The sequence below is a fragment of the Anomaloglossus baeobatrachus genome, chromosome 10 (assembly GCF_048569485.1).
Source record: "Anomaloglossus baeobatrachus isolate aAnoBae1 chromosome 10, aAnoBae1.hap1, whole genome shotgun sequence".
Taxonomy (NCBI): domain Eukaryota; kingdom Metazoa; phylum Chordata; class Amphibia; order Anura; family Aromobatidae; genus Anomaloglossus; species Anomaloglossus baeobatrachus.
This window is the reverse complement of record NC_134362.1, coordinates 194,113,960-194,136,769: the sequence shown is the minus strand read 5'-3', so window position 1 is coordinate 194,136,769 and position 22,810 is coordinate 194,113,960. Positions and strand designations below refer to the sequence as shown.

At 42.1% G+C, this 22,810-nt stretch overlaps 1 protein-coding gene across 1 annotated transcript in view; it reads right to left on the bottom strand.

The window, feature by feature from the left end:
• CDH13 (cadherin 13) overlaps nucleotides 1-22,810 on the bottom strand; it is an 867,885-nt gene that overhangs the window by 44,760 nt on the left and 800,315 nt on the right. Inside the window, exons 12-13 of the mRNA XM_075326087.1 lie at nucleotides 12,286-12,519; nucleotides 3,080-3,298 (exon numbers count right to left, since the gene is read on the bottom strand). Coding sequence (XP_075182202.1) covers nucleotides 3,080-3,298; nucleotides 12,286-12,519 — 453 coding nt within the window. The remainder of the gene's footprint in view (nucleotides 1-3,079; nucleotides 3,299-12,285; nucleotides 12,520-22,810) is intronic.

Below are 22,810 nucleotides of genomic sequence, written 5' to 3'. Positions count from 1 at the left end.
AAGAAAATAATCGCTCATGGGTGCTGACACACAGGCTAATATTGGTGTGAGTGGAATGCAATGCTCTATCGCACTCCACTCGGTCTGATTTTCATGCCGTGTGTCTTAGGCCTTAGTTGCGGTCACAGCTGGAGATTCCCATGGTCCTCCACCTGTGTCCGCATGTAACTTGACCACAGGTGACCTGAGGTGAGGTCACTGAGTTTAATGACGTCACCTGAGGTCAAGTTACCTGCGGACACAGGTGGAGGATCGTGGAAACCTCCAGGTGTGACCGCAACTAACCTGAGTGATGTATGTCACCACTGATCACTGTAGCTCATTCTCTGCCTGAAGCTCACAGTGGCAGTCATGCTCTATACCACAAAGAGAAAAAAAACATGCATCAGCTCACCAATTCAACCATTTGGGATATTCCAAGGAAAAGCGATGCATGGGAAGAGGCCGGCTCCTGATCACGATAATCCAAATAGAAAAACCAGCATCCGCAAACTTTCATAAAATCTTCATTTTATTTGGTTCCATAGAAAAATTAAAAATATAGATAAAGGTCGGTGCTGGTGTACGTATTTTGCTGTAGCAGATCTTTAGATGTAGCAGAGCCAGGATCATCATGGGACCTCGTATGGATTATGACGGACCATCAGGGGTATTCTGGTGTTAATAAAGGAGTGAAATAGGGTGCTCTTTTGTCTGTTATTGCAAATAAAGCATTTTTTCGGTGTTTGTGTTTATTTCTTATCACTTACAGATAAGTAATGGGGGATCTCATAGATGCCTCCCATTACTAATCTAGGGCTTAGTGGCAGCTGTGAGCTAGCATTAACCCCTTATTACCCTGATTGCCACCGCACCAGGGTAATCGGGAAGAGCCGGGTAAAGTTCCAGGGTTGTCCCATCTAATGGATGCAAAAAATCCTGGTCGGCTGCAGGCTGCTATTTTTAGGCTGGGTGGGCCCAATAAGCATGGGTCTCCCCAGCCTGAGAATACCAGCCCCCAGCTGTCGAGCTTTATCATGGCTGCATATCAAAATTGAAGGGGGGGGGGGGTCGAATGGCATTTTTTAAAAATTATTTATTTGAATAATTAAAAATGCAAACACAAAAAATGCATGCGGTTCATCTTATTTTGATACACAGCCACGATAAGCGTGTGGTGAACACAAAACTGCATACCCTAAAGCTAATTCAGCACCGGACTCTTCTTGCTCTTAAAGGGCTTGTCCACATTTATTTTAAATTGTTGATGTATAAAAATGAACGCATGTAGATACAAATATGGATAAGTCATCCATTATTTCTGGATGAAAAATTATTTTTCATATGCTGGTCTGAAGCCAATTTTTGTTTTTGTTTTTTTTTTAACCCAGTTTTGTATCCAGCTCAAAGGCTAAAAAAAGCATAAAAAATTGAGTGTTTTTTTTTTTCCTTCCAAAAACTGCCATGTGTAAATCCAACCTCACAGGGAATTGTCAGTGAATGATTCATATCGGAGCTTTCATCCGTCCTCGGCACGGCTCTCCATCCTTGACTCGGTCATAAACATCCTGGAGGATCAGGTCTCCGCTGAGGCTCCGCGCGGCCGCCCTGTAATTTGCACCTTGGGCAGCTCCAATGTCCGAGTGCAGGTTTGTAAATTTGGCTGGTTTCACATTGGGAAACACATTACTGGAGACGCTGCTCCTTTTAATGGGGAGCAGGACACGATTCCCGCAGGAACTTACTTTCTAATCTTTTTTTTCTCCTTCTCGAATTGAAATCTGGATGGCACAGATAAATGGAACGAGGTCTCTCCTTGTATTACCTGTTCCGTTAACCTCTACTTTACTGCCATGCAGGCATTGTGTGCACTTTTCTTATATATTTTGTATATCCTTGTGTCACTATTATCAAGATCTCGGCTTGCTGACGATAATTGGAAACATTCTTAGTTTTCAAAGGTCCTTATCAAAAGTCCTTATCAAAGGTCCTTATCAAAGGTCCTTATCAAAGGTCCATATCAAAGGTCCATATCAAAGGTCCAAATTAAAGGTCCTTATCAAGGTCCTTATCAAAGGTCCTTATCAAAGGTCCATATCAAAGGTCCATATCAAAGGTCCATATCAAAGTCCTTATCAAAGGTCCATATCAAAAGTCCTTATCAAAGGTCCAAATTAAAGGTCCTTATCAAGGTCCTTATCAAAGGTCCTTATCAAAGGTCCAAATTAAAGGTCCTTATCAAAGATCCATATCAAAAGTTCTTATTAGGGATGATCGAATACTTCGATTATTCGGCTTTGCGAATATTTAACGAATACCTTGCCGCTATTCAACGCGCAATGTAAGTCTATGGGAAGCCCGAATAGTTCCGAATAGTTGTTATTCGGGATTCCCATAGACATATTGCGCCATCGAATATTCGCGAATAGTCGAATAGCGGCGAGGTATTCGGAAAATATTCACGAAGCCAAATAATCGAAGTATTCGATTATCCCTAGTCCTTATTAAAGGTCCATATCAAAGTTCCTTATCAAAGGTCCATATCAAACGTCCATATCAAAAGTCCATATCAAAAGTCCATATCAAAAGTCCATATCAAAAGTCCATATCAAAAGTCCATATCAAAGGTCCATATTAAAGGTCCTTATCAAAGATCATATGAAAGGTCCTTATCAAAGGTCCATATCAATAGTTTCTTATCAAAGGTCCGTATCAAAGGTCCTTATCAAAGGTCCATATCAAAGGTCCTTATCAAAAGTCCATATCAAAGGTCCATATCAACGGTCCTTATCAACGGTCCATATCAAAGGACCTTATCAAATTCCCATATCAGAGGTCCTTATCAATGGTCCTTATTCTTCCTGGTTCACACTGGTGCAAGGTTTGTCACAATGTATCTCTTGCAACAAGCTCTCCACTTACAATTTTGGAAGACTAACATGAGAAAAAGTTGTACAATATTTTGTCAAATATACCCTAGAAGCCAAAACATCCCCCTCTCTTGTACGGAGCTTAATGAAAGCCCCAAAAATCGTCTACTTTGGGTTTTCATTAATTATCGCACCCTTGCAAGATACATCGAGCTAAATCCAAAACTTACAGAAAAGGCTGTAGAGTGTGAACATGATGACGACGGCCATGCTGACGTGTGGGGCATCGGCTGAACTGCAGTCTACTTTGCCTTTCTTGCAGGAACACACTTGGATTGTAACATCTGCGCTGTATGACAAAGGAGGTTTCCCCGAGTCCGTCACCACCACCGGAAGATTGTAGTTGGCTTTCTTCAGATTGTGAAGTAGACTGACTTGTGCGTGAGTATCTAAAAAAATCAAAAGGAGTGAATTAATTGACCGCCTTTACTATTATGATATTGCTCCCATGGAAAAGAAGATATCTACTACAATAGTCCCCTTAATTATAAGCAAAGACTATAATACTGTCCCTTATGTACAAAATATAACTACTATAATACTGCCTCCTATGTACAAAATATAACTACTATAATACTGACCCTATGTACAAGAATGCAACTACTATAATACTGCCTCTATGTACACGAATATAACTACTATAATACTGCCCCTATGTACAAGAATATAACTACTATAATACTGCCCCTATGTACAAGAATATAACTACTATAATACTGCCCCTATGTACAAGAATATAACTACTATAATACTGCCCCTATGTACAAGAATATAACTACTATAATACTGCCCCTATGTACAAGAATATAACTACTATAATACTGCTCCCTATGCACAAGAATATAACTACTATAATACTGCCCCTATGTACAAGAATATAACTACTATAATACTGCCCCTATGTACAAGAATATAACTACTATAATACTGCTCCTATGTACAAGACTATAACTACTATAATACTGCCCCTGTGTACAAGAATATAACTACTATAATACTGCCAACTATGTACAAAAATATAACTACTATAATACTGCCCCCTATGTACAAGAATATAACTACTATAATACTGCCCCTATGTACAAGACTATAACTACTATAATACTGCTCCTATGTACAAGAATATAACTACTATAATACTGCCCCTATGTACAAGAATATAACTACTATAATACTGCCCCCTATGTACAAAAATATAACTACTATAATACTGCCCCCTATGTACAAGAATATAACTACTATAATACTGCCCCTATGTACAAGACTATAACTACTATAATACTGCTCCTATGTACAAGAATATAACTACTATAATACTGCTCCTATGTACAGGAATATAACTACTATAATACTGCTCCTATGTATAAGAATATAACTACTATAATACTGCCCCCTATGTACAAGAATATAACTACTATAATACTGCCCCCTATGTACAAGAATATAACTACTATAATACTGCCCCTATGTACAAGAATATAACTACTATAATACTGCCCCTATGTACAGGAATATAACTACCATAATACTGCCCCTATGTACAAGAATATAACTACTATAATACTGCTCCTATGTACAAAAATATAACTACTATAATACTGCCCCTATGTACAAGAATATAACTACTATAATACTGCTCCTATGTACAAAAATATAACTACTATAATACTGCCCCTATGCACAAGAATATAACTACTATAATACTGCCCCTATGTACAAGAATATAACTACTATAATACTGCCCCTATGTACAAGAATATAACTACTATAATACTGCTCCTATGTACAAGACTATAACTACTATAATACTGCCCCCCTATGTACAAGAATATAACTACTATAATACTGCCCCTATGTACAAGAATATAACTACTATAATACTGCTCCTCTGTACAAGAATATAACTACTATAATACTGCCAACTATGTACAAAAATATAACTACTATAATACTGCCCCCTATGTACAAGAATATAACTACTATAATACTGCCCCTATGTACAAGACTATAACTACTATAATACTGCTCCTATGTACAAGAATATAACTACTATAATACTGCCCCTATGTACAAGAATATAAGTACTATAATACTGCCCCCTATGTACAAAAATATAACTACTATAATACTGCCCCCTATGTACAAGAATATAACTACTATAATACTGCCCCTATGTACAAGACTATAACTACTATAATACTGCTCCTATGTACAAGAATATAACTACTATAATACTGCTTCTATGTACAGGAATATAACTACTATAATACTGCTCCTATGTATAAGAATATAACTACTATAATACTGCCCCCTATGTACAAGAATATAACTACTATAATACTGCCCCTATGTACAGGAATATAACTACCATAATACTGCCCCTATGTACAAGAATATAACTACTATAATACTGCTCCTATGTACAAAAATATAACTACTATAATACTGCCCCTATGTACAAGAATATAACTACTATAATACTGCTCCTATGTACAAAAATATAACTACTATAATACTGCCCCTATGCACAAGAATATAACTACTATAATACTGCCCCTATGTACAAGAATATAACTACTATAATACTGCCCCTATGTACAAGAATATAACTACTATAATACTGCTCCTATGTACAAGACTATAACTACTATAATACTGCCCCCCTATGTACAAGAATATAACTACTATAATACTGCCCCTATGTACAAGAATATAACTACTATAATACTGCTCCTCTGTACAAGAATATAACTACTATAATACTGCCAACTATGTACAAAAATATAACTACTATAATACTGCCCCCTATGTACAAGAATATAACTACTATAATACTGCCCCTATGTACAAGACTATAACTACTATAATACTGCTCCTATGTACAAGAATATAACTACTATAATACTGCCCCTATGTACAAGAATATAAGTACTATAATACTGCCCCCTATGTACAAAAATATAACTACTATAATACTGCCCCCTATGTACAAGAATATAACTACTATAATACTGCCCCTATGTACAAGACTATAACTACTATAATACTGCTCCTATGTACAAGAATATAACTACTATAATACTGCTTCTATGTACAGGAATATAACTACTATAATACTGCTCCTATGTATAAGAATATAACTACTATAATACTGCCCCCTATGTACAAGAATATAACTACTATAATACTGCCCCCTATGTACAAGAATATAACTACTATAATACTGCCCCTATGTACAAGAATATAACTACTATAATACTGCCCCTATGTACAAGAATATAACTACTATAATACTGCTCCTATGTACAAGAATATAACTACTATAATACTGTTCCTAAGTACAAGAATATAACTACTATAATACTGCCCCTATGTACAAGAATATAACTACTATAATACTGCCCTATGTACAAGAATATAACTACTATAATACTGCTCCTATGAACAAGAATATAACGACTATAATACTGCTCCTATGCACAAGAATATAACTACTATAATACTGCTCCTATGTACAAGAATATAACTACTATAATACTGCTCCTATGTACAAGAATATAACTACTATAACACTGCCCCCTATGTACAAGAATATAACTACTATAATACTGCCTCTATGTACAAGAATATAACTACTATAATACTGGATAATAGGAGAATAGGAGAATGTCTGCTTGTTTCTCTGTATGATTCGGTCAGGGCACCTTTTTCAGTCTTCCTCCTATAAGTAAATGTACTTCCTCTATAAAATACTCCATTTCTCTATCATGAGATGTCAAAATCATTTCCCTCTGAATCTCGGTGACGACTCTGACTTCACACGTGCCGATCAACCACAACTTTCAAATGGAAGCTCTCGAAGATTTCTCCTCAGATTCCAGCCAACATTTTTTTTTTCCTGTTCCGAAGCACGTTTGTATCCGGCATCTGAAGACGTTCCTCTCCGGTTCCCCGTCTCATATTTTTTAAAGGATACAAAGGAAGACGTTAAATTGACAGAAGTGCACAATGAATCTCCAAGACTGATCACAAAACGTCTAGTTCCCGGGCCCCTCTCTTCTGACGAGTAGACTCTTCACCTCTTTCGGGAGATGACACGGAGTACAAAAACAAGAGTTCAGCTTGGTCTACCTCTTCCCTTTGTCTTCTTCATGGAGCATTTTTAATTGACGTCAGCTTTTATGACTTATCTTGAAACTCAAGTTGGAAAAAGACTTCTTAAAAAAAAGAGAGAGACCGAGAAATAGATCCAAAAATAGGCTGTAGCCGGACGGCTTTATGTAATGAGGTGGCAATTCCCAAGATATAAAAATTATATGACAAAACTTCTTGAAGATGGATTAGAGATGACTAATATTGCGGTTCTCAGACCATAGCAAATATTGAATTCTACTTTACATTGTAAATCATGCCATGGCTCATTGTACCTGTAATATATTATATTACTCCGTCCAAATGAAGAATCTCGGAGGAAATGTGCGGAAACGAAGACCCAACAACTTTTCTCAAGTCACAACCATCCATTACTTTTCGGTTTTGAGGGCTTCAACGTTTCGAATTCCATAATTTTTCTTTAATTTTTCCTTCCACAAAGCCATATAAGTTTTTTCTATTTTTTGACCAAAAAACAGTGGTCCTGAAATATTGGGAGGTTTGTCTTGGGTTAAAAAGAGGCCACCAAAACCATACATCTCTTTTCAGTTTTGAGGGCTTTATTGTTTTTCCCCACGTTTCGAATCCCAAAATATTTATTTAATTTTTCCTTCGACAAAGCCATACAAGTTTTTTTTCTATTTTTTGACCAAAAAAACGTGGTCCTAAAATATTGGGAGGTTTGTCTTGGGTTAAAAAGAGGCCACCAAAACCATACATCTCTTTTCGGTTTTGAGAGCTTCATTGTTTTTCCCCACGTTTCGAATCCCATAATATTTCTCTAATTTTTCCTTCCACAAAGCCATATGTTTTTTTCTATTTTTTGACCAAAAAACAGTGGTCCTGAAATATTGGGAGGTTTGTCTTGGGTTAAAAAGAGGCCACCAAAACCATACATCTCTTTTCAGTTTTGAGGGCTTTATTATTTTTCCCCACGTTTCGAATCCCATAATATTTCTTTAATTTTTCCTTCCACAAAGCCATATAAGTTTTTTTCTATTTTTTGACCAAAAAACAGTGGTCCTGAAATATTGGGGGGGTTTGCCTTGGGTTAAAAAGAGGCCACCAAAACCATACATCTCTTTTCGGTTTTGAGGGCTTCATTGTTTTTCCCCACGTCTCGAATCCCATAATATTTCTTTAATTTTTCCTTCCACAAAGCCATATGTTTTTTTCTATTTTTTGACCAAAAAACAGTGGTCCTGAAATATTGGGAGGTTTGTCTTGGGTTAAAAAGAGGCCACCAAAACCATACATCTCTTTTCAGTTTTGAGGGCTTTATTGTTTTTCCCCACGTTTCGAATCCCATAATATTTCTTTAATTTTTCCTTCGACAAAGCCATACAAGTTTTTTTTTCTTTTTTGACCAAAAAACGTGGTCCTGAAATATTGGGGGGGTTTGTCTTGGGTTAAAAAGAGGCCACCAAAACCATACATCTCTTTTCGGTTTTGAGGGCTTCATTGTTTTTCCCCACGTCTCGAATCCCATAATATTTCTTTAATTTTTCGCTCGACAAAGCCATACAAGTTTTTTTCTTTTTTGACCAAAAAACAGTGGTCCTGAAATATTGGAGGGTTTGTCTTGGGTTAAAAAGAGGCCACCCAAACCATACATCTCTTTTTGGTTCCAAGGGCTTTATTGTTTTTCTCCACATTTCGAATTCCATAATACTTCTTTAATTTTTCCTTCGACATAGCTATATAAGTTTTTTTCTATTGTGACCAAAAAAACAGTGGTCCTGAAATTTTGGGGTTTGTCTTGGGTTAAAAAGAGGCCACCAAAACCATGCATCTCTTTTCGGTTCCGAGGGCTTCATTGTTTTTCCTCACGTCTCGAATTCCAGAAGTTTTCTTTAATTTTTCCTTCAACATAGCCATACAAGTTTTATTTTTATTTTTTGACCAAAAAAACCACTGGTCCTGACATTTTTGGGGTTTCTTTTGGGTTAAAAAGAGGCCACCGTTAGGATGTCAGGCCATGGGCAACTTGTCACCATGTTATGAGGAAAATGAAGACGATGGGATGATAGATGGAGCCTCTTTCTAGGTTTAACCGCTTAGATGCCGTAGATATAGATTGCTGCATATAAGGGGTTTAGTGACTGAGATTAGAGATGAGCAGGCCAGTGGAAGTTCAGTTTGGCGGCTTCATCCGGTTCGGTTTGGGATCCAGACTTGACCTGAACCCAAATGGAAGTCCCTAATTGGGCAGTTCGGGTCTCCGCTCACATACACCGAACACTTCCAGGGGAGGGTGTACTGTTTTTTTCCAACCAAATGAAGAATTTAGCGCTGCTGTACTGGAGGAAATGTGTGAAACGAAAACATAACTGAACTTTTCTGAAGTCAAAACCACCCATCTCTTTTCAGTTTTTAGGTCTTCAACATTTCAAATTCCATAATTTTCCTTTAATTTTTCCTTCGACATAGCCATACATGGGTTTTTTCTTCTTTTTCTGACCAAAACAACAGTGGTTCTAAAATTTTGGGCATTTGTTTTGGGTTAAAAAAAGGGCAATGTTAGGAATGTCAGCCCATGGGCAACTAGTGACCATGTTATGAAGAAAAGAGGAGATGATGGGATGATAGCTGGAGCCTCTTTCTATGTCTAGCTGCTTAGATGCCATAGAGGATATGGATTGCTGCATATAAGGGTGGCTGAGATTAGAGATGAGCGAACCAGTGGAAGTTCGGTTTGATGGCTTCATCTGGACTTTAGATAAACTTCAGTTTGGGACCCAAACTTGACTAGATGGAGCCTCTTTCTATGTCTAACCGCTTAGATGCCGTAAATGATATGGATTGCTGCATCTAAGGGGTTTAGTGGTTGAGATTAGAGATGATTGGGTGAGTGGAAGTTTGGTTTGACAGTTTCATCCAGACTTCAGGTTGGTTTTGGGACCTGGACTTGACCTGAACCCCAATGGAAATCACTAATTGGGCAGTTCGGGTTACATGCAAACAGCCATAAACAGATCATTTCTGAGGGAGGTTGTAGGGGCTTTTCAGGCCAAATGACGACTCTTATGCTGCTGTACTGGAGGAAATGTGCGGAAAGGAAGACGTCACTGAACTTTTCTCAGTCAAAAACATCCATCTCTTTTCAGTTTTGAGGGCTTCATTGTTTTTCCCCACGTTTCGAATTCCATAATTTTTCTTTCATTTTTCCTTCAACATAACTATATAAGTTTTTTTTTTTTATCAAAAAAACAGTGGTCCTGAAATTTTGGGAGTTTATGTTGGGTTAAAATGAGCCCATTGTTAGGATGTCAGCCCATTGACAACTTGTGACCATGGATTGCTGCATCTAAGGGGTTTAGTGGCTGAGATGAGAGATGAGTGGGCCAGTGGAAGTTCGGTTCGGTGGCTTCATCCGGACTTTAGATAAAGTTCGTTTTGGGACCTGGACTTGACCATACATGTTTTTGGGGTTTTTTTGACCAAAAGAACAGTGGTTCTAAAATTTGGGAGATTTGTTTTGGGTTAAAAAGAGGCCACTGTTAGGATGTCAGCCCATTGGCAACTTGTGACCATATTATAAGGAAAAGGGGGAAGATGGGATGACAGATGGAGCTTCTTTCTAGACTAACCGCTTAGATGCCGTAGATGATATGGATTGCTGCATCTAAGGGGTTTAGTGGCTGAGATTAGAGATGAATGGACCAGTGGAAGTTCGGTTCGGTGGCTTCATCCGGACTTTAGATAAAGTTCGGTTTTGGACCTGGACTTGACCTGAACCCCAAAGGAACTTACTAATTGGGCAGTGTGGGTCTTCACTCACATACACCGAACACTTCCAGGGGAGGGTGTACTGGGTTTTTCCAGCCAAATGAAGAATTCAGCGCTGCTGCACTGAAGGAAATGTGTGAAACGAAAACATAACTGAACTTTTCTGAAGTCAAACCCACCCATCTCTTTTCAGTTTTGAGAGCTTCATTGTTTTTCCCCACATTTCGAAAACCTCTTTCATCCTTCCTTCGACAGAGCCATACATTTTCGTTTCTTTTTGCTTGGTTGTTTTTTTGTTTATGGCATTATTTTTCAGAATTGATTGAAAATGTTTTATGGGGTTTTTTGGAGGTGACAAACTGAAAAAAAAAATAGAGGTCCAGAAACTTTAGGGGTAAGGAGTCCATTGTTAGGATGACAGCCCATTGGTAACATGTGACCATGTTATGAAGAAAAGGGGGAAGATGGGATGAGAGATGGAGCCTCTTTGTCTAACCACTTAGATGCCGTAGATGTCGTGGATTGCTGCATCTAAGGGGTTTAATGACTTAATCTGAGATTCAGGCCAAGGTAGAGGAGAGTTAGCTGTGATATACAGTGTACGCTAGCTACTGATGGTACAGCCATGTCCCTGAGCCCAAGTCATCACGGCATCATATGTGAAACATTTATTGTGTATATCAACCAAAGGCTTGCAGGAATTTGATGAACGCTTATGTCAAAGTCCAATCTGGTTCTCCATGGAAGCCGTTCTTCACTTCTGCTCCCGTAATCCTGGCTGCATTTGGTGCTTTCTGGGCCCCAAGATGTCATGATGGGGTGTACTAAAAGCAAGAAGCAACCGGAGTGCAGAAGTGAAAACTAGATGCAACTGAACCGGACCAAATGCAGGACCAGATGCCGGACCAGATACCGAACTAGATGCCGGACCAGATGCCGGACCAGATGCAAGATCAGATGCCGGACCAGATGCCGGACCAGATGCCAGATCAGATGCCAGACCAAATGCTGGACCAGATACCAAACTAGATGCCGGACCAGATGCCGGACAAGATGCCAGACCAGATGCCAGACCAGATGCCGGACCAGATGCCGGACCAGATGCCGGACCAGATTCCAGACCATATGCCAGACCATATGCCAGACCAGGGTGATTTAAATTGTTTTTCTCTAGTACTCTAGTATATATACACATTATTGAACACTTGCTGTGAGGTTAAATCACTTTCTTTGTCCACAGGCTCTCTCGCCAGTCACCTAATAATCCTTCTAGTACAGTGAGTGTAGGTGAGGGAGGAGGGGGATGCAGCTGCAGCTTCTTGCTCAGTGTTTTATGGGAATAACAGGGGGCGTTAGGAGGGATGAGACATATGATTGGCTCACAGCACAGCTCTGTCATCACACAATCTAAAAGCCCGCCCACTAGGACTATAGAGAAAGAATGAAGTCGTACAAAAGTCATGTTTAGTATGGAAACAGCGGCGATGACACTCACTATTCAGTTGTGTGATTTTCCAGGATTTATCCGAAACGGATTGCTTTCCCAATTCAAACCTAAAGGGGTCAGCGTTCGGATGAAGATCTTTATCCCATGCTCCTAGAGTGATGACGTTGAGGTCTTTTGAGTCTTCGCACATTTTCGCGGAGGTTGGGTAGATAAACGGTGCGTTGTCGTTAACGTCTCCTAATGTAATTTGTAACGTTCCGGTACCAGTTGCTGGAGGAGTGCCTGGGGAAAGAAAAAAGGTACAATTCCATTAATTTCTAGAATGTAAAGTCATCGCCACATCGTTACTGCATTAGTCTGGTCTATGGGCTGTGTCTGCAAACGGGGAGCAGCAGTACCAGACCCAACCATGGACAACTCAACCAGTTGGTTATTTACCATCTCGTAGAATCCCTTATTGCTACTGAAAGTGATTGTCACCATCTCGGCTCATTGAAAAATCCAATCCAATGGTTGAGAAGTTATGAATCAATCTCACCCTTCGTTTTCTGGAACCAATAGACTCTCATTTCATTGACCCCAAGGATAAGTCTAGACTATTTCAGAAGATAACTTAAAGGGGTTTTCTAATTTCCAAAAATGAATTTGGTGTTCTCTAGAGGATACGTTACAATTTAGAGGGTATTTCATGGCAGGAGCTTCATCTAGCAAATACCTGTCCAGTTTAGTGGAATTTTGCAATACTTTTTGTTACCTGTGGGAGTGCTGTGGGAAAACAGAGTCTCCTAAGCTTTCAAACGATCATCGGGTGCATCTCCACTTGGTGAGCAGTATATAACTGTATATATATATATTATCAAGACATTCTTATAACAAGTAGGATTTTCCAAAGTGTACAATTCCTTTAGAGGGTTATACACAGGTTCTTTAATTAGTAAAATTGCCAAAAGCTTGTAAAAACAATCACATTTGCAATTTACCGTGTAAGACTGGAAGGCAGAGCTTAGAAGAACTCTACAAAACAGCTTGTAAGCTGTCACGAGAATGGCACGGCAGGAGTTGACCAGAGGAGGGGGATCTGGGGTCAAAAGGTCACATCGTATTGTGGATCGCAGATCCACTTTAGTGCCCACTCGCCATTTACCCTGAGTTGGAGTGTACTTAATTCCTTCCGGCACTGAAGGAGCTAAGGCTCATTTCTATCCTGCAGTGATCTAACAGGTAGTTGTAATCTCAGCTGCAGCCACTTCCTTCTGCTATAAATATACGCTCCTCACGCCTCCCTATGCTGGCTATAGCTCATTCCTATGCTGTCCATTTTGAAGGAGCCAGTCTCTGAAGACAACTCAGGTGTCGCCTCAATTGTAGCTGAGAAGTTCCTCCCGGAGTTTTATTTCTTGTGTCTTTCTCCCCTGTCTGTCTTTCCTACCTCGTGTTGTCGATTTGTAGTAGCAAGACTAGCGTCTTGCTGGCCCTCACTAGCCAGGGTTAGTTTAGGGACAGCAAGAGCCTAGGCATATGACCGGCGACAGGGGAAGGACCTGTATAGGGATGTTTGGGAGTGCAGGGATCAGCCTCAGGTGAGTATTAGGAGGTGATTCCGCTCCCCTCTCCCTCGCGCCTTGGTTGTTATATCATGTTCCTGGTCTACCCTGTGTGTTTGGCACTCACCAGAAGGTCCCTTATACCTGACAGAACCCTGGAAGTCACTGTATGACATAAGCGCTGCACAGATCCCTGCACAGCTGTCGGAGAGCGCACAATTCAGACCACCAACGAAACGGTGCCGCCCAAACTTTAGGTTAATCAGAAGTGGACTAGTGAGGCAAGGGAGCGCCTGAAAACACAAAATTGTGCAACCTAAAATTTCCCAAAATTTCCCACGAGGGTAATACATGGAATGTACATTTGCTACGAATGCAACAATTATTTTTGCAAGTTCTCCAACATCAGTCAAACACAATATAATGCCACCGATGTAGGGTTGTGCCGCCCTGGTGTTAGTCGGGCTGCTCAGATCCGGGATCGTGGTGGCTCGAGGGGGTCATCCGGACCCGGCTTGGCAGACACTTTGATCCGTATAAAGGGGGTATTTACAGGGGATAAGTTCGTGACGCCACCTGTGAGTTGCGGTAATGGGAGTACCGCCGCTGCTGTAAGGCGTACCGGGGCAGATGGAGTTGAGCAGCCTGATGTTAGTCCCTCTACAGGTAGGGAAGGCCCCGGGCTCAGGGGTGTTGGTAGTTGTTTGGGATAGCCGGGTGCAGGGGACCAAGGTACTCACTGTGGGTAGTCGTGGTGCTGGATGAGGTTTAAAAAGGAGACACACACACTGCAGGTAAACCAAAGTCTCTGTGTGCCGCTACCGCTGCGGGGCGCCCGTCCAAGTACCCGGTCCCACCAATGTCACATAGTAATCCGGAGCCTGCCTCCGTGCACAGTTTCGTGTCCATGTGGGTCCCTATAGCCTGAAGCTGTAGGGTCCCGTTCTTCAGTTTTTAAGTGAAGACTTGCTCCCAAGGGCTGGCGCTTGGGACTGTAGTGGGTTTCTTTCTGTGGAAAACTTGGTCCCCCGCGGTGTGCTGATGCCCTCAGTCTCTGAGCTCGCTGGGAAGGTCCCTGAAGGTGCCCATCCTCTGTAAGTCAATTGTCAGGACGTTGAATCGACTCCTGACCTGGGGTCCTGTACCCTGTCGTGCTCGGTACCGGTCAGTTCTTTTGGGCTTGCTGGTGCCGACAGTTCTCCAAGACTATGTCCGTCACACCCTCTTCCAATGTCACTGCTACCGGTCCCGGACCACTGTCTGTGACCCAACCTCGGTCCTTCTAGGTCCCCAAGAGCTAACACTCCCCAGCTCCTCTCACTTTGAGGGCTCTCACTATACTAACTTCTTCCCTCCTACCAGCCTGCCTGACCCCTAGGTGGGCGGCCCTTTTCCAGCTGGACCAACCCACTGGTGTGTCTGACAGGTCATGATGTGAGGTGTTGATTGGGATTTGTGGTGCTCATGGAAGTGACACCGGTTTCTGGGAACTTGGAACCGGGGGGGGGTAGGTCCTGCATCTTCAGGAAACAGGATGCAGTTCCCTGTAGCACCCTGATGTATTCAGGGGCGCTACAGGGTCTGTGTCCGGCTATCGGTGCCCGCCACCGGCATGGACGGCTACCCCGAGCCTCGCGATATGATAGGATACTTAGTAGCGACAGCGTATATAACAATTGTCGGATTCAGAGGCGCGTAATATACACAAGCCCCGATGTGACAAGTGGCGCGGCATCCGTCCCAACCAGCCGAGCAGAGAGCACACACCGCTTCCTATTGTGTCTGAAACTTCCCGAGCAAAGCCCCCCCCCGCCCCCTTTTAATGAAAAATAAATTATTTTTTTCACTTTTGATTGGACTAATTGAATTTGTAATACGAATCCCAACACATTCTTGGATCTTGATGTATTATTAAGAAAAGTCGCTAGACGGAATGGTTGAGAACACAATGGCGTGTTTGAAATATGATCACAAAAGTCGCCTTTCATGCATTTAATTAAATCGCTGTCTTTAATTCTGAATGCATTATTTCCAGGGCGGACTGATAGTGTCTGAACGCGTCTTTATCTTTTTTTTCTCCCCTTCTAGTCAATGATATCAAAATGGAAAAAATAGAAAAAAAACGTTTCGGAATTAAGAACCTGCCGACCGTAAGACCTGATTTTTTTTTTTCTTTTGCAGATTTGATAATGTGGTTTTTGCCCTGTTATAGAAATGTATCTCTGTATATTATTCAGGGACGGGCGATAATCGAATGGAAAGAGAATGAGAAAGTCAATTAATGGCTTCTACTTTTAACTATCATTTTATCTCTACAGTATGCGGAGATACGCGGCTCGAAGCTTCCACTATCTCTCTCTAGAGGCATGCTGCTGGCGACTTGCCCGTAGTCTCCGAAATCCATTTTTATAAGATTGGATAGATAGTAGGTCAACACAATTTTACCAATTTTCCTTTTATTTAGTGACTCAAACATTTTTAGGGGGTGGTTCATACAGTATTTAGAAGTACCGGATTATCCAAAACCTAAGAACTCCATAATAACTGTGTCTCAACCACGGGATGGTCACATATAGGAGAAATATCTCCCAACTGAGTACGGCAAGATCAGATTTTTATTAAAGGCTAAGGCCCCTTTCACATTGCGCTCCGATCCCCGTTCAGTTGTCCCATCGGGGCTTCCATCTGAACCCCCAGCAAAACAGGTTTCGGACGTATATGCTGACGGGGCCATTGACTAGAATGGTTCAGACGGAGTCACCGTTTGGGCTGTGGTGCACCATTTTCAGGAGTATATGCTTTCTGGAGGTGGACACCAGGGAACTCTAGGCTATCCCTAACCTCAGGGTTACCCGTAATTTTTATTAAAGGCTAAGGCCCCTTTCACATTGCGCTCCGATCTCTGTTCAGTTGTCCCATCGGGGCTTCCGTCCGAACCTCCCCGCTAAACGGGTTTCGGACGTATGCGCTGACGGGGCCATTGACTAGAATGGTTCAGACGGAGTCACCATTTGGGCTGTGGTGCACCATTTTCAAGAGTCAACGGGTTAACGCATTTCAGGATTTCTCAGCTCCCTTCATCAGGATAGAAGCAAAACATATCAATTTTTGAACACATTCCCCACAGGGAAGGAAGAGGTAGAAGTGTGATGGCAACACAGGACAGACAGGGGAAAACGAATACTCAGACACACTGCAAACTCACAGGAACAAACAGTAATAAAAAAGGAGAAAAGCAAGATCAAGAAGGTAGCATCAAAACTTTCTGGAGGTGGACACCAGGGAACTCTAGGCTATCCCTAACCTCAGGGTTACCCCTAATGGTGGAGATGCCCGAGTCTCATACCTGGCTATTCTCCTGACCAGATCTAATCTGTTACTTCCCCCCAGGGAACAGAAAACAGTAGAAGACGGGTTTTAAAAGCCGCGCTATTGACCAAATTGGACCGATGATAGAATTAATGTTTCTTTATTTCATGCACAGGTCAACACGTTTCAGGAGTACTCAGCTCCCTTCATCAGGACAACAGGCAAAAAAACATCAATTTTCTAACACACTCCCCCCAGGGAAGGAAGAGGTAGAAGTGTGATGGCAACACAGGACAGACAGGAGAAAACGAATACTCAGACACACTGCAAATTCACAGGAACAAACAGTAATAAAAAAGGAGAAAAGCAAGATCAGGAAGGTAGCATCAAAACTTTCTGGAGGTGGACACCAGGGAACCCTAGGCTACCCCTAACCTCAGGGTTACCCGTAATGGTGGAGATGCCCGAGTCTCATGCCTGGCTATTCTCCTGACCAGATCTAATCTGTTACTTCCCCCCAGGGAACAGTAGAAGACGGATTTTCAAAGCCGCACTATTGACCAAATCGGACCAATGATAGAATTAATGTTTCTTTATTTCATGCACAGGTCAACGCGTTTCAAGAGTACTTAGCTCCCTTCATCAGGAATCAGGACAACAGGCAAAAAGCATCAATTTTCTAACACATTCCCCCCAGGAAAGGAAGAGGTAGAAGTGTGATGGCAACACAGGACAGACAGGGGAAAACGAATACTCAGACACACTGCAAATTCACAGGACTAAATAGTAAGAAAAAAGGAGAAAAGCAAGAGCAGGAAGGTAGCATCAAAAAGACAACAAGGGTTAAAACCACAACCACTCACAGTAATAATGCACAACAACCACCAGTAAGTCTGGATCACAACACCTCACCAGACCACTATAGGTAAGCTATAACTCAGACAGGGAAAAACCAAAACTCAGACACAATGCAAACTCACAGGAACAAACAGTAATAAAAAAGGAGAAAAGCAAGATCAGGAAGGTAGCATCAAAAAGACAACAAGGGTTAACACCACAACCAATCACAGCAATAATGCACCACAACCACCAGTAAGTCTGGATCACAACACCTCACCAGACCACTATAGGTAAGCTATAACTCAGACAGGGGAATACCAAAACTCAGACACAATGCAAACTCACAGGAACAAACAGTAATAAAAAAGGAGAAAATCAAGATCAGGAAGGTAGAATCAAAAAGACAACAAGAGTTAACACCACAACCAATCACAGCAACAATGCACAACAACCACCACCAGTAAGTCTGTATCACAACACCTCACCAGACCAGCATAGAGGCTCTATAGCTGGAATTAATGGAATAGTTCAGCCAACATATATAGGAGGAGAGCGTATGTGACCGGTTCCCCTACAGTATTTGATCAAAGGAAACTAACAAGCAGACCAGCAGAGATTAACGCTTGCTAGCCTGCCTAAGTCTGTGGGTTGATGCCTGAGTCTCCCTGCGCTGATCATAGACCTCAGAGAAATTAGCAGCCAGAGTGCCAGACTCTGTAGTTTCCATAGATCCTGATGCTGCCATGATTATTGGTGATGCCTACAAAAATCCCCCTGTGATACCTGCTTGCTGATGAACTAGTACACTCTTGATGATTGACAAGTCTGACCAACAGTATGGCTGAACCGTTGGTCCAAAGTGTGCACTCTCCAATGCTATAAGAAGTGGCAATTTTGTGTCTTATGGTGCTTCTGTAGAATTTAGTATTAAAGACCTAGTGATTTTATGGGGAAAACCAGCCACAAAACATGGTCCAATTCAATGGAGGCAGTTCGGAGTGCAGCTGAATAATCTATGGGCACCATATTATAGATCCAAACGGAGTAGGAGGTGAAGGGGTTAACCAACACGCTGCCGTATGATGTATCAGACTAGAAACTTCTTTGGACAAGTGGTGATGTATTTCTCTGTGTTTCGGAGCAATAGCTCCTTCTTCAGGGTAAAATCACAGATTTTATGAGAGGCAGAAACTTTGGGGTACACTTTTTATCCACCTTTGGTAGATGTGGGGGCATTTATTAAGTGCAAATAAGGCTTAAATTAAAGGGACTTTTCTTGCAATCCATAAAATGGAGCAAATTTTCATCCTCCACCCTCGACAGACTAGAGGTTAGCCATTCACCTGCTGATTGTATTCCTGTTCCAGTCCAATCATAGGATAGACATTCACCTGCTGATAGCATTCCTGTTCCCATCCAAAGATAGGTTAGCCATTCACCTGCTGATAGCATTCCTGTTCCAGTCCAATCATAGGTTAGCCATTCACCTGCTTAAAGCATTCCTGTTCCCATCCAATCATAGGTTAGCCATTCACCTGCTGATTGCATTCCTGTTTCTATCCAATCATAGGTTAGACATTTACCTGCCGATAGCATTCCTGTTCCCATCCAATCATAGGTTAGCCATTCACCTGCTGATTGCATTCCTGTTCCCGTCCAATCATAGGTTAGCCATTCACCTGCTGATTGCATTCCTGTTCCCGTCCAATCATTGGTTAGCCATTCACCTGCTGATAGCATTCCTGTTCCCATCCAATCATAGGTTAGCCATTCACTTGCTGATAGCATTCCTGTTCCAGTCCAACCATAGGTTAGCCATTCACCTGCTGATTGAATTCCTGTTCCAGTCCAATCATAGGTTAGACATTCACCTGCTGATTGCATTCCTGTTCCCGTCCAATCATTGGTTAGCCATTCACCTGCTGATAGCATTCCTGTTCCCATCCAATGATAGGTTAGCCATTCACCTGCTGATAGCATTCCTGTTCCAGTCCAATCATAGGTTAGCCATTCACCTGCTTAAAGCATTCCTGTTCCCATCCAATCATAGGTTAGCCATTCACCTGCTGATTGCATTCCTGTTTCTATCCAATCATAGGTTAGACATTTACCTGCCGATAGCATTCCTGTTCCCATCCAATCATAGGTTAGCCATTCACCTGCTGATTGCATTCCTGTTCCCGTCCAATCATAGGTTAGCCATTCACCTGCTGATTGCATTCCTGTTCCCGTCCAATTATTGGTTAGCCATTCACCTGCTGATAGCATTCCTGTTCCCATCCAATCATAGGTTAGCCATTCACCTGCTGATAGCATTTCTGTTCCAGTCCAATCATAGGTTAGCCATTCACCTGCTGATTGTATTCCTGATCCCGTCCAATCATAGGATAGTCATTCCTTTGCTGATTGCATTCCTGTTTCCGTCCAATCATAGGTTAGCCATTCACCTGCTGATAGCATTCCTGTTCCCGTCCAATTATGTATGGGCACAGTAAATCTAGCATGCCACCCGCATTGTAGTCATGAGTTTGTATGTGGTAATTGAGATAGGAAATCTCCCTCAGATCTGGTAATGAGCAGCGGAGCACAGCCGCTGTATTAAGCACTGGTTTCATAACTTTAATTTTTAATCAAGGCCGCGTGATGACATATTAAAGCAATATTTTGCCGACAATTTATGAGATTTAAATAGCAAAAAGAGCTGCATCTGGAGGAAGATACTTAATTATTGCAGTGGCGAGTACGAGATAAGGACATTAATTGTGCTGCCATCAAAACTAATTGTCTATTTTCTACCAAAACAGGTAGAAGCAGAATGCGCCAATTAATCTGTGCAGCAAGCACGGCAAATACGGCACGTGCAGGAATGAGTCAGCGGGTGCTGCGGGGGCACTGCTTCATAACACAAATACAGTATATATATATATATATATATATATATATATATACATATATATAAAAACAGAGGGTATTATAGGGATGAGCAGAATCCATGTTATTATTAGGGAATATAGACTATTGGAGGGGGTGAGGGGGTGTTGGTAGGAAAAATTTCTCTATAAGTAGGGGAGAGCATGACTCACAGGCTTTCTCTATGAGTGGGGGGGCAGGACTCACAGGCTTTCTCTATGAGTGGGGGGGCAGGACTCACAGGCTTTCCCTATGATTGAGAGGGGAGCAGGACTCACAGACTTTCTCTATGAGTGGGAGGGAGCAGGACTCACAGGCTTTTTCTATGAGTGGGGGTGAGAAGGACTCACAGCTTTCTCTATGAGTAGGAGGGGGAGTGGGACTCACAGGCTTTCTCTATGAGTGGGGGGAGATCAGGACTCACAGGCTTTCTCTATGAGTGGGGTAAGCAGGACTCACAGGCTTTCTCTCTGAGTGGAGGGGGAGTGGGACTCACAGGCTTTCTCCATGAGTGGAGGGGGAGCAGGACTCACAGGCTTTCTCTATGAGTGGGGAGCAGGACTCACAGGCTTTCTCTATGAGTGGAGGGGGAGTGGGACTCACAGGCTTTCTCCATGAGTGGAGGGGGAGCAGGACTCACAGGCTTTCTCTATGAGTGGGGAGCAGGACTCACAGGCTTTCTCTATGAGTGGAGGGGGAGCAGGACTCACAGGCTTTCTCTATGAGTGGGGAGCAGGACTCACAGGCTTTCTCTATGAGTGGAGGGGGAGCAGGACTCACAGGCTTTCTCTATGAGTGGAGGGGGAGCAGGACTCACAGGCTTTCTCTATGAGTGGGCAGGGGGCACAAAACTAGCCAGTTTGATTTCCGAGTCAGCTTGGGATCTAAGGAGGCCTCAGTCTACTATCCTACACATGGAGGTAATTGGTGAGACCAGTCTTCTGATCATGAACCTGCTGGTATGACTACGTCATTCTTCAATGTTCTTCTTGTTCTCATTCTTCCCCCAATACGTTAGGACCGCGAGTCCCAGTATGTCCTTTTTGTATAGCACCGGTAAGCCATTAGCGCAGATTCAACTTTCCCAAAACAGGAGCCAAGCAGCGAGATTGAGGTCAGCACGGCGTGGCAGCACGATATAGAAAGTATTGATGAATATCCCTGCAGCTTACAGCAACTTGCTACATCATGCAAATTTACCAACACGGGCAAAGACATTTGTATGCAAATAATATAAAGCTGCGCATCTGCAAAACTCTGACAAGCCCTCCGAGACCAAGCGTGACCCTGGTGAAATTACTTGACTCGACTTGCATTAATGATGCTGCAGATATGCCAGCCAAAATATAATATGAAGACAAAAATTAACTGCCGAATAAACAAATCAGCGAGGGCACAAGGCACGTCCGTGGGGCAAACTTTTGTTGGGAAAACTTCTTTTTAAAAGGGACCTGTAGTCAGTGATGTCTGCACCTTTCACCGGATCCTACGGCTTTTCAGCCAAATTATCATTCACTTTTATCATTCCTGACATTCCTGGAGGTGGAGCGTAGGCATATTTGCAAAAAATGTATTTGTTGCAAGTTTATGGGGAGAGCGGGGTTCCTAGACTGACCCTCAGATTAGGGGTGCACTGGGTATCCCTTATCTCAGAATTACCTCTGATGGTGAGGATGTCTGAGCCGCCTTCCTGACTGAGCACCTGACCAGTGCTGATCTAGTACCTCCTCCCTCCCTACCCCGGAGAGGGCAGGACTAGAGCCTGTTAACACCAACAGTGATAGACAAACAGCAGAAACTAAAACTCTATCACACAGCAGACAACAAATGATAAGGAGGAAAACAAAGAGCAGGGAGGAAATAATCAGGCCAGGGATGGACATATCTCTAGTGCAGCCTGTGCAACCACACAAGAGCCTAGGAGGTCAGGGGGGCCATTTCCACCACCAAGGCAGATTGAATTGTGGAGT